Source organism: Colius striatus, chromosome 17 (assembly GCF_028858725.1).
Source record: "Colius striatus isolate bColStr4 chromosome 17, bColStr4.1.hap1, whole genome shotgun sequence".
Classification (NCBI taxonomy): domain Eukaryota; kingdom Metazoa; phylum Chordata; class Aves; order Coliiformes; family Coliidae; genus Colius; species Colius striatus.
In genome coordinates this window covers 8,537,407-8,550,215 of record NC_084775.1, presented here as the reverse complement: position 1 = coordinate 8,550,215, position 12,809 = coordinate 8,537,407, and the positions used below count along the sequence as shown (strand labels likewise).

At 35.9% G+C, this 12,809-nt stretch overlaps 1 protein-coding gene across 4 annotated transcripts in view; it reads left to right on the top strand.

Moving 5' to 3' along the window:
- The window catches only part of LOC133627015 (thioredoxin reductase 2, mitochondrial-like), a 32,598-nt gene that overhangs the window by 3,218 nt on the left and 16,571 nt on the right, over positions 1-12,809 (top strand). For 3 of the 4 annotated variants that reach the window (XM_062009673.1, XM_062009670.1, XM_062009672.1), the window contains exons 5-11: positions 69-143; positions 426-504; positions 1,511-1,573; positions 2,082-2,152; positions 5,512-5,531; positions 5,914-6,005; positions 8,118-8,292. In XM_062009673.1, coding sequence (XP_061865657.1) covers positions 69-143; positions 426-504; positions 1,511-1,573; positions 2,082-2,152; positions 5,512-5,531; positions 5,914-6,005; positions 8,118-8,292 — 575 coding nt within the window. The remainder of the gene's footprint in view (positions 1-68; positions 144-425; positions 505-1,510; positions 1,574-2,081; positions 2,153-5,511; positions 5,532-5,913; positions 6,006-8,117; positions 8,293-12,809) is intronic. The other variant, XM_062009674.1, reaches the window with a different exon arrangement.

Sequence of the window (12,809 nt, the reverse complement as noted above, 5' to 3'; positions counted from 1 at the left end):
ATCTTTGAGTTGCATAATCTGAAGTTGCAGTGTGATGACTTCATGTTCAGTTTCTTGTTTTCTGATAGGTCTGTGATGGCACAAGCTGTTCAGAATTATGTGAAATCCTTGAACTGGGGACACAGAGTGCAACTACAAGACAAGTAAATAAGACTTTGAAGTTCATATTTCTTTCCACAGTCAGGAAGTATTCTCTTTGTGTAAAATTGCTGAATTACCATTGAAATTTCTCATTAGAGCTAGTGGCTTAAATTATGTGACAGAGCTGCAAACTGTCCTGTGAAATGAGACTCTTTCTTCCTTTTACTTTTCTATGCCTATTTGCTATCATTTCTAGCACTTCAGATATAGAAAAAGCAGCTGATTGTATTTCATTCTTATTCTTCATTAAGTGTGCATTTATGTTGCTGTTTTATTATAAACAGGAAGGTGAAATATCTCAACATGAGAGGGAGTTTCTCTGATCCACATACAGTCCGTGGTTTAACAAAAGCAGGTAAAGAGGTGAGCTGCTGTGTTGATTTCTGCAGTATCATTTACTTTGAACATTTCACATCTTTATATTTTGGTTTTCAGGTCAACTGGGAGCTAGACTTTTGCAAATAGTTTTATTTATTCAGTATTGTTTTGGTGATGGAGATGTGCATTTTCCACCTAGAGAAATGTTTATGAACTTGCCCACTGATTCCCTAACCTCCAACCTGTCTGTTAGATCCCATTACTTTTTCTCTGCAGATGACAATGGTGAAACAAAAGATAGGGTTTTTTAGTCTGAGTTGTACTGCTTTGATAGATGCTTACAGGTATGTAAAGGGGACCAATATTGCTCTGAGCATTAGATCAGTCTGAGATGTTTTCCTCCTTCATATGAGTTGTAAAGGTGATTGGCTTTCTCATACAAATTAAGGGGTGGAGGCAATTATGCTGAATGCACAGCTTCAAGCACCAGGGTCAAATAACAGAAGGTTACTGTTTAATATCAACTTGAGAGAGCAAGTTTTTAGGGGTAGATGCCTAGCATTTTCTTAAAAATATGCCACTTTTGAGGTAACTTAACTCTAGGCCTTAGAAACAGAATTCACTTGCTGTGATCTCTGTGTTTTGTCCGAAGCAAAAACTGATTTTAAAAAGCTGCTGTTTGTGCACACCTGCTACTTCCAAATAGTCATCAGACTCTTGTCCAGTGTAGGAAAAATGGTATACTTAATGTTAAAACAAAAACTGACAGAGAATGTGTAGGAGAAACTCCTGAATGTATTAGTCTTTTTAGTATTATTATAAATATTTAGATAATTTATATTTTCCTTTAATCTATATATTTATTTGTTATTATAAATAATGTGTTTTTTCTATTATTAGTTTTTCTAATGCATTGCTGGTGCATATAAATAGCAGATCATAGATGGCAGTGACACCTTTTTTGTTTATCGCTTATTATACATGGACAAAATCTAAAGACAGATACAGTTATTTCAAATATGTGATTTTGGTTTTGTATTTTTGTTTGTAGACTATTATTACTGCAGAAAATATTGTCATAGCTACTGGAGGAAGACCAAAATATCCTACTCATGTAAGTTACATTTCTCATCTAACAACTACAATGGCTTTAGTGGGTTTGTTGCAGATAATATGAATGTTTGGAGGATAAGGAACAAAAGTATATATAACCCATGAGATATTTTTGTGCTTGTGTCATGTGAAAAATTGTCTTTTATATAAAGTATGGGCTTTTGAAAAAAAACATTTCCATAGGAAACAATTTGCATCAATTTAGTATGTTGATATTGCTTAAAGATGTAGGATAATTCAGGTTGGTCATCTAGTTCAGCCTCCTGCTCGAGGCTGGAGTCAACTAGTGACTCAACCATGAGGTCAGATCATGTTGCTCAGGGGTTTTGCAGTTAGGTTTTGAAAAATATCCAAAAGTGAAAACTTAATAACATATGTGGTCAACCCCAGATACATGCCCCTTGGTCTACTGGCTATACCTCAGCTGATAACAGCCCAAGTTGCTACTAGCTTCTTTTTGTCGACAAGACTTGCACTGTAGATTCAAGGTCTTACTTGTGTTTTCATAGATTGCAGGTGCACTGGAGTATGGAATCACAAGTGATGATCTGTTCTGGTTAAAAGAATCTCCTGGAAAAACGTAAGTTACCTTACTATGGCTTTAATAGATGGTGGCATTCGGACTTTTTCTTTATGGCAAGGTGAAAAATGATCAAAATTGCCTTTTATCCACCAGTTTTTCTGTCCTTCATGTTTCCTTCTGGTAAGTTTCTCTGCTATATGTCAACATCACACTACCAACCTTTGTTAGTAACTAATGGACCCCACCATTTATGAAATTCCGTACTAAAATGGAATTAAATATGAATTTTCACTATCTTGGCCTGTTTGCTGTAGCAATTATACGTGGCAGTCACAAGAGGGCAGCATAAACCTAAAGGAAGAATGTGCTACAGCTGCTCTTTTCTACCAGTGTACGTGAAATTGCTCTTCAATTAGGAAAGAAACTCCAACATAATTTTGTGTTCTCTTAAGCGGCAGCAGTTCTGATAACAAAAGAAAATATAATGAGACAATTGAGTTACTTTTGCCTTTTCTTATGCTTTGGCAGTTAACTGAAATACTAAAAAAATGGTTTTGAATGGAAATACAGAAGTGCCATAATCTTTGTTTTTTTACAGCACGTAGCCCAGTAAGATTCTGGGTTAACTTTGCACTACAGAGCAGTTTCTCAATGCAAATAACTGTGATAGGAAATGCACATCTGCAAACATGAAAGTCAGATAATATTTTTTCTTTGCTTTTTGCTTTTGAGCAATTCTAGAAAAAGCAAATTATATATAAGAAAAAGAGAGTCAAAACTATAACAGTGGTGTGTGTTTTGAAAGAAACCCAACTGCCTTCCTGGCTGTGACTTTCTAATTTAAAATATGTACTGTGTTAAATGAAACATCAAATAGATAAACAAAGCTCCTTGGTACAGTCTTAAAAGGAAAGTAAACTTGATGTTTTTTGTAGTCACCTCTTGAATTTTGAGAGCATGATTTATGCGAGGAAATTGGTTTTTTTAAACCCCCTCCCTCCTAACTAAATGTAAGATTTATCCCTGTGAGATGTTTCTGTGAAAATGTGGCTTTTGTCCAGTTGCTCCTAATGCAAGTTGTAACAGTTGTGAGAGTCTAGTGTTTATATGTTGCATTCCTGAGATTTAGTCAAAATAAGCCTGCAGGGGCTACAGTAGCATTTCTGTGCTTTATCAGGCTGTGTCCTAGCAAATGAAGGAGGGAGTTGTTAAAAGTTTGTTTCTGTCGGATTTGTTTCTATTATAAATATTCCCAAGGTTCAGTTTAACACCTTTTGTTTTCAGTGTGAACTGTGTTGTACTTATTCTGTCTTTTCTTCCTCTCTAAATGTATATATCTCAGCTACAAATTACATGCCTGGGGGTTATAGAACTGTCAGTCCTGCAGTTATTCATATTTATAAGAAAAAAGGCCAAACCATTAACTACCTTAAAAGTCCCTTAGACATAAAAACATTGTGAAGAAATTCTCACTGCTGAGATGAAGGGTTTTGGCAGAGTGAATTAGAAAAGATACCTTGAAATATGTTCAGTATGAGTGAGAGATTGAGCAGGTGTGAACAAGGTTAGGTTTTGTTTTCTTAATTTTTCTGTGAGACACTGACAACACTCAGGAACCTTCTACTCAGTAGGAGAAATTGTAAACAGTGTGGTGCTGAAACTATGAATGAGTGCCAGCTGGCATCTGCTTTTCATCTAATGTAAAAGAAGAACAAACAAATGCCCAAATTACAGATACTCTCATTCTGTTCCCTGTGAATCTCCAGTAGATATTTCTCTGTGGGCAGTGTATGGCTTTTTGCAGCACTTCCCAGGAGCTCCATCATAGAATTGTAGGTATCGGAAGGGACCTGTAAAGATCATGTACATGCTAGAAGAGGGGGTTCATCCATTCACAGATGAATCAGATGCCTTAATGCTAGAAAAGACGTATTTCCCACAATGTTAAATTGCTTGCCAAACACAAAACCTAGACTAGCAGATTTTAATCTCTGTAGCTCAACCTGTTCTCTGTACACCTTCAGAGGTTGTGTGTTTTTCTTATAGGATAGATAGATGTTATCTAGGATCTTTTGTGAAAAAATGTGTGTTGTACTGACTCTACAGTCCCTGGGGCTTACAAAGCAGCGGCCCCCATGTCGGCACTTTTCAGAATGTTAAAAGCATTTCTGTTAGATGACGCAGAAGGGTTTAGTGTAAGGCATAGGCCACAGACCTGCTATTTTTGCTCTACTCTCTGAACATAGGATAGAGTGCTTATGAAGAGCTTTCCAGTATTGGGCTTGTTTCTCTCTTGCAGTACTATGGAAAAATAACTTTCCTGGGGATATGTGGCTAGTCTTGGCAGGGCCAAAAGAGGAAGCCATAGTTGCTGTCTGCAGAACTCCATCGTGCATCTAACATTTGTTTTTAGTTGCCATACCTGTTCGTATATAAATGTTCACATTTATTTTCTAAGGTTCTTGATATCCTTCTGTGAAACACATTTCTGTCTTTGTAAGTAGTTTTCCTAGTAATAGGGTTCAAGGAGGATCATTGCTTTGTAAATTTTAGTTGAAGTTGATGAATGATACCTCCTTATAAAGAGACTACAGTAGAGGTAACACTTTGTGTTGGCCTACAGTAAGTGTGTGTTTTTTATATGGATTTAGGGGTTCATGTTTATTTTGTGAAATACCGTACCAATGTTTGCTACTTTGTCCAGGTATCAAGCAAAAAAAGTAAACTACTTTGTCCAGGTGTCAAGGTTACAGAAGGGTGTGGGATGTGTGTGCCACAGGTTATTTCAAATGTGTTCCTTCCTATGATTAACTTCTGATTAATTATTTTTAAGAAAACACAAAGATGAGTATTTAGTAATTAAGATCCCTCTAGAAATTTTGAGATATACTTGGGTTCTGACAAGATTGTTGCATATCTGTGTGTTTGTGTTGCCTGCTGCCTCAGAGGCCATGGTGCTGAGACATACTGTAAAGATGAAGCATCAGTAGCAATAGGCACCAGGGGGAAAACCTTGTCAGTGTCCACTCCAAGTGTTGAGGTATATCATAGAATACATAGAACATAGTGGAACTATTTGTGATGCCTTGCTAGCTCCTCTGAGTTTTTCATGGCTTTCTTCACTTTGTCTTTCAGAATATGTCTTTAAAAGTCTCTTTACAATATAAAAACAATTCCTTATGTCTTATAACCCTGTTCTTTTTTTTTTTTATTCTATTAGTAAAGTAAGCCCACATGTTACAGTGTTGCCTTTGTTGGAGTTGACAAGCCATGCTCTTTCTTCCCATCTAACAGCATCAGTTCCACTCCTCAAACCTGTCATTTTGTAACTATACATATTTCAGAAAATAATTTTTTGGTTGAGTAAAAAAATTCACAAGCTTATTCCACTGTTTGGTTTTTTTTTAATGTAACAGGTTGGTTGTTGGAGCCAGCTGTATCCTTTGAAAAAGGTGTGATGATTTGTGATTATAAGCAGCATAGCTGTCTTGCCCATGAAAGCTCAGTTTTCAGAATTCCTTTGCTCATGCCCTATAGTGAAGTTGGTAATAGAACAGTAATAGTTTTCTGTGCAGTAGCATTGTGTGAATTAAGGTCAGCTGAGGATAAATTCCCAGGATCTTAAAAACAATGTTATCTGTGAGGAAAATATTCTAAGGCTTTGGAGTTTTATTCTATGGAACAAAAGCAAGCCAAATATGTTACCTGTGTGAAGGGAACTTGATATCTCTAGGTGAAAAAGCCACTTGTCTACTACCTCTCTGTATTGCATTTATATGATATTACTGTTTATATTTCCTTAACTGATGTCTCATGAGATGTTTCACTTGAGTGTGCTGGTTTTCTAACGGGCATTGGATTGGACACTACAGTCATGATGAGAAGTATCCCACTTCGTGGGTTTGATCAGGTGAGTATGGAGTATCTTACATCTTATAAGTCAAATATACTTAAGAGTATATTTAATTATTTTTGTCTCCTAAAGAAAAAGTGGCATTGGCTTCTCCAGACATTTCCTAGTATGGTCATTCTGAAGAGCAACTAAATAAATATTAACTCTTGTTTTCCTATCATATCTATTGATGCTGTACATTAAAGATTTTGGGGTTTTTTTCTGCTTAATTGAAAACAAGATTTAAAAGGTTGGGAAGTAGAGGAGGGATTTATGCCACTCCTGAAAACATTAAACAATCTCTTTAAAATAATCCTGTATTTCTAGGAGTTACAGATAATGATTTTTAAAATAAATTAATGGACTTAACAAGAAGTAGTTAAATGTGGAGTTCATTAAGATGAATATAAATAAATCACTAAGCTGAAAGTTTGCAATGACATTGGAACTGGAAATCTTGACCTTGCCACTTTCAAAACTGTGGCAGTTATAAATAAGTAAAAAAAATACATATATATATAGTGATTTCAGTGGAACTATCAACCAGAGAAAATAAAAAAGAGTATGTTAATGGTGATTGTGAATCTTCTGTTCCTGCAAGATCTGATGCTAATCTTACTTTGAAGGAAAAGTTCCTGCAGTGTTCTTGAAACAGTGAAAAAGTTCTGGGGTTTTACTTACATGTCGAGTGAACTTTTTATTTGAAGTTTTCAACAGATTTTTTCTGAGGCAAATAACTTTGGAAAATGTCAGCATCAAGAATGGAGACTGTGTAGTGTTAATCAGGTGACAATATGGTGTTTTCAGAATGGGAATGAATGCACATTAACTTATTTATGCTGGTATCATAAGTTAGGGGTTTTTTTTAATGCTTAAATGCAACAGTGCAAAACATTTGCATGCCAAAGTTGATGAAAGAGTGAGAGAACTATGAGCTTGTTTTTAAGAACTACTTTGTGTAGGAAAATTATTTTCATGTGTAACAGCATAGTTTTTGAGGAGGGAGTATTCCTGTTAGAAGTAGCAGTGACAAGTACCACTGCAGGTAGTGACAGCTCCTGGTTGCATGCCAGCCACTCCCACTTTGAAGTGGCTTCCTTAAAACTAGTGGTATGTGTACCAGAGTTTGCAAAACGTTGTATAAGAATGTGTCCTGGGATTTGCACTCATCGTTGAAGAAATCTACACCTGTAAGAGCATGAGATCTGAGCAATCAGGGAACAGTGTTAAGAGTGTGTGTGGCACTTCATAAAACACTTACAGTAGGGCTTTCTCTGAGAACTTGATCCTTCGTAGGCAGGAAGAGCACAATGGGCATTTCAAAATTAAGAAAGAAGTAATAGAGGTAAAATAATTATGCTCAGTCTGTAACCACATTGAGTCTGATGGAAACTACTGATAGAGCTATCAAGTTTCTGAAGAGATATAATCCTGCTGTTGGTATCAACTTTGAAAATAAAGTTTTGTAAGCTGAGAGCTTGTGTGTAGTTATTTTGTGAGTGATTTTTTTGATAATATCCTTTAAGTAGTAAACATTGTCTGACAAAGTGTGACCTGAATTACTGCAGTCAAGAGCAATGACACCTGTGGATAAAACTGTCAATATGGCATTTTACCACTTGTCTGTGGTATGGCATTATTTCAAACAGGCTCTTAGGACAAAAGCATTATTTCCTTTTTATAGTAGAACTTCCCAGGAGACCTTAGTGATCCACAGTCATTACAGAGAAATGACAGGTGTGACGGCAAAGGATAATATTTTCCTTCCTTTTTTTTAATGAAAGTATTTCATTCTCATCAAGCTGCCAGAAAATGGTGATTATGGTAATGTTAAATTGAATATGCTCTAGATGCTATTTTTATATGAGCAGCAAGTGATTTAAAAGCAACTGATTTATTCATGTACTATTATATGTTTTGAAAATATTCAGATGCATATGCTTCTTGGAATGGAGTTGCAGGTCATTGTGGCTTGATAAATTATCATGTGTTGACAATATATAGTAACTTAGTGAAAAAGCATGTTAGAAATACACAGTGTATTTACTGGATTTTCATGAAGATAGCTGAAGGAGGATTTTACATTAAAAAGATCTTACAAAGCATAATTTTTTTCCCCCTACTCAACAGCAAATGGCATCTTTAGTAACTGAGCACATGGAATCTTATGGCACAAAATTTTTGAAGAGATGTTTCCCAACAAAAGTTGAAAAATTGAAAAGCAACAGATTGAAAGTTACATGGAAAAATACTGACCTGGGCACTGAAGAAACTGATTCGTTTGACACGGTGATGTGGGCAGTAGGTAAACTTCATTATCTTAACATTTATTTGCCGTGATCTCCATTCTGAAAATTAAGTCCCTTTGTCATGTGGTGTGAGGCTAAACAGCCCCTCCTCAACTTTTTTCTATTTAATATTTAGTGACCTAAACATTGATAGCTTTTAAAATTCTTTTCTTACATGCCTGACTTGCTCACTTACGGTCTAAAAACACGAGAGAGTGAATGGAAGAAATCTGTGGTAACTACTTACACATGGGCTACAGTAAATGGGAGATCATTTAGTCTTCCTTACATTTACTAGAGGGGGACAGCATGAATTCCAGCAACCTCTGTGGTGCAGGTAGTTTTCTCTTACGCTGGTGCTTTCTAGCTTTTTGAAATCTGTTTAGGAACTTCTGTCTATTTCAGACCTCTCAGAAGTGACTTCATGCCTGAAACAGAGTAAATCAGTTTAAAAGAATTTTGTGACAAATGGATATGACCACAATCACCAGAAATTGGAATTAAATCTTTTTTTTGCTTCCTTTGAGTCAAATGCTAATTCTCGTGAGGATTAACCCACTAAATGATATATGGTACAAGGCTCCAGCCCGCAGGAATGGAAATGTTCTCTGTGTTGCCTCCTGGAGCTGCTTGTTTATTCCTGTTACGAGTCAGCTCTCAGTTCCTATGTTGGTTCAGATGGACTGCAAGCCCACCAGAGCAGGAGACTTCTGTGCCTCTAAAGCTTTGTGGATGTCGGTAATTGTAGAGAAATAGTGGGTGGCTAAAGGTAGTAGTGATACTTGGTGAGCAGATGATACCTGGCAAAAAAAGTAAATAGGCCTAAACTTGCTGCCCAGTAAATCTGTTTTGATGTGGAAGAATGATTAGTTTTGCTCGCAGCTTCAGCAATTCCTTTACTTCATTTTTATGCTGTTTTTTTTATCTGACAGTACTGTTTTAGAGTGGTGAGGAAGCATTACTCTTTCATTTGTTGGTAACATAAAGTTAAATTCTTGTGGTCGTAGAATAGATCCATTACAGGAAACAGGAACAGATAATTTACAGCATTTTGTATTTTGCACAGTGGATTAAATCTGTTGTCCTGTTGTTCCTTTTCCCTGCTTAAGCCAGCTCCATGTCATCCTAATACCCCAAACAGAGAGAAGGTTGTGTGTTGTGACATTTTCTTTTGCTTACTGTGATTCCTATTATCTTGGAAGTGCAATAGGCTTCCATAAATTGTGTAAGAAGCTTACAAAAATGGATTATGCTCCCCAGAACCAATCAAACACACTAGTGCTTGCCAAGAGTAAAAAAAAGTCATCGTATCTGGAGATGTGACAGTCCTTAAAACTGTAGAATAATATTCATGAGGTGAGATGAAAATGTTTCCCAAAAACATGAGTTTCTAAATGTTGTATTTCATTTTCCTCAAGCTTTCTGGTAAAAATACACTGAGGTGGAGTCTCACCTGTGAAATGTCAAGTCAGTTTGTTTGCTTTGATCAAAGATGTAGAAAAGAAATACTAAATTATAATTTAAGGAAAAAAAATCTTGGTTTGGTGTTAATTATGGTGGGGTAAGGTTGCATGTTATGCTGTTGCAACTCAGTTGCAATATGAACACAACTCACTGTTGTGATACAGAGGAACTACATGTGTTATAATTTTTGTCATAGATTTGAGTTACAATCCATATTTAGAAACTGCAAGATGAATAGTTTGAGGGTTTGGAATTTTTGTGTTGATTTTTGTGTGTGTGTGTTCAAATTGGCACTCCACCCTTAAGGATTGAACACATTAACAGTTAAAGCTGGTTAATTGATGTGCAGTCGATATGATTCATTGTTTTGCTCTGTATCAACACACCCACACCAGGTGTTTTAGATAATAAGCTGGGAAACTTGGTAGTGTTGAGGATTTCCTGTCTGCAGATGTGCCAGTTACAATACTGATTGAAGAAAGTCAGCTTGTAGAGTTAGTTAAAGAGCAGCCGCTATTGTTAACTGATTGTAGCCTGAATTATAGTAGATACTTCAATAATTTCTATAAGCACATTGTGGAATTTTTATAGGATGTTTTGAATAATGTTAAAAATATTTTCTGACAGTAGGACATAGTTTGAGATTGGTAAGCTGTGGTACTATCTCTTAATGTAGGCACTTTGGAAAAAATTACATTGTGTTTCTATGGAGTTTCAGTTATTTTTTGGAATCTGTAATTTTCTGCATGTATGGATAAGATGATAAAAGCAGGCACAATGCTCTTTTTGTCTGCAGCTTTTTTGAACCTGTCAAAATATTTGAGGAGGGGGGAAATCTCATTTTGTTAACTTTTAGAAGTTTTGGACCCAAACTTTTGTAGGTGACTGTTATGGGCCTGTCTGTATGTTGCTGAGGCTATACATTTACATCCCAGATCAGTGAAATAGCTCTTTCTGGATCTTCATTTGATTCTGCGTGTTTAGTTCTGTAATATCTTTCTGTACTCTGTCTTTTGCTTTTGTGAGAATTGTCCTGAAATTATAAGCTTTTCAGATATTTTTTTAATTCTATATGAAACCAATGAATTTTCGATATTACATAGTATTCTCTTGCCCTTAAGAACACAAAAAAACCCCAATATATCTGAGCTACATCACAATAATGAGTGTGTGCATGTATAGATTATACATAGGGTCTTCATCCAAAGAAAAGGGTAGAGATTGACACCTTTATAAACAGATGAGGCTGCTGAGCTGTAAGGCAAAGTTGCAGATCAGGCTTTGTAGAGTGCATTTGTTTTGGCCATTGAAAGACTGAAATCTGTAGACTGATTGCTGCAGTTGCAATACAGCTAATATATAAAAGGAATTGGTGAGTAGTATTTCCATTTGAATTTGCAATAGATGGCAAAAAGTCACTGCTGTGACTGGAATTTGATTGTTCACAAAGTCCTTGGGAAAGATACTGAGTTACTATGTATCCAATGGGATCTTACTGCGTAGTGCAGCAGCACTGAATTGAGGAATAAACTAAGAAGTTGTTTACAAAATATCCTAGAATTAGTTTGACAAAGTGAGGTAGTGTGTTAGTAGATCTAACAGTGTAATGACCGGTAGCAGATTTTAAGCTTAACTTTACAAAAAGAGTTTTCTCCTTGCTGAAAGCAATGGAACAACTGTTCTCAAGTTCCTTTGCATTGATAAGTTTACAGGAAAGCTACTGTGTCTTTGAAATAATATCACCTTTGCTATAAAAAGGAATTATCATTTTAGCTCAAATGTGAGGTTGAACAAGTAGTGAGTATTCTACATCATGTGCTATCAGGAGTATTGTCTTTTGTGTCAGACTAGATGCTTGGCAGATTTATTTTGTAATGCAGATCAATATCAAGGAAGGGTTAAGTACATAAGGGTTTTTTGTAGTAGTTTTACAACCAAATAAATTTAAATTAACTAAGAAAACAGAAATTTCAGTTGGAGATTTTCTCTGAAAAGTCCCATATGGTGAACTATTGCTGTGATCTCTTGTGAGCGTATCTCTGCCAGCCTCTGTAGAAAGGGGGACGGGCTTTAGATTTGTCTTTGCAAGCAGAATCTTGCCATCCAGTTTTTAACCTTTGAACTATTCAGTGAAAAATAATGCACCTTGCTTGATCTCAGACAACTCTTAGTGCTGTGTGATGTGGTTTGTTGGGGCTGTGGGTCTTTGTTCTGAATTTCCTATGTCTCACTGATTTTAATTCATTATTGTCTTGGTAAGATACGGTTTCAGCAGAGGTAGTGAAAATTGTCATTCCTCTTACTTCAGACAGTGCTTTTAGGTTTTTCCCTAATATCTGCTTTAATGAAAATCAGTCACACTTTAATCAACGGGGATATTTTTCATGTTCCTGTAATTTATTTGCATTGAAAGAGGCCTAGATGGTACTTTTTCCTTCTTTTGTTTAACTTACCCATAAACTTTGAGTATAACTCTATAATTTTATGCTACTTATTTTGAAACCTTGTAACTATAAAAATCACTTTTTCATGTTCAGGAAAAGTTAGGTGCTAGGCTAGGCCTGTAATCTTCATATGAAAGAACATTTTGGATTCACAACTGTAAGGTGTTGTTTGAGTTCATAGGCAATGACTATCCCTTCCCTACATGATGGCCTAAATAAAAAAAATGATGGTGGAAAATGCTGCCCAAAGTAATTTCATTGAACCAGTATAATTACTGCAACATTTTCGACAAAATACAGGTTCTGTTCACCTATAAGTGCTAGGAGATTGGAACCAATGACCTCACATGGGAATGGTTGTTGTATACTAGTTTTTGAGACCACAGAGCTGTGCTTTAAGGGTGTACAAAAACCTTTGGTTAAAGCAAGCTTAGTGTGAGAGAATTAATGTAAAGGTGAACTGTAGCTTTCATCTCAGAAAGTGTTTCCAACCCACTTAACCTTGTACAGGACTTTGAGAGCAAAATAAATAGAGTTGTTAGAAGTCTGTCTGTAAGGTTTTTGTTTGGTTACATGTCATTTGGGGTTGCCTTTTTTGTTGTTTTTTCAGTAGAACCAAAGTGATG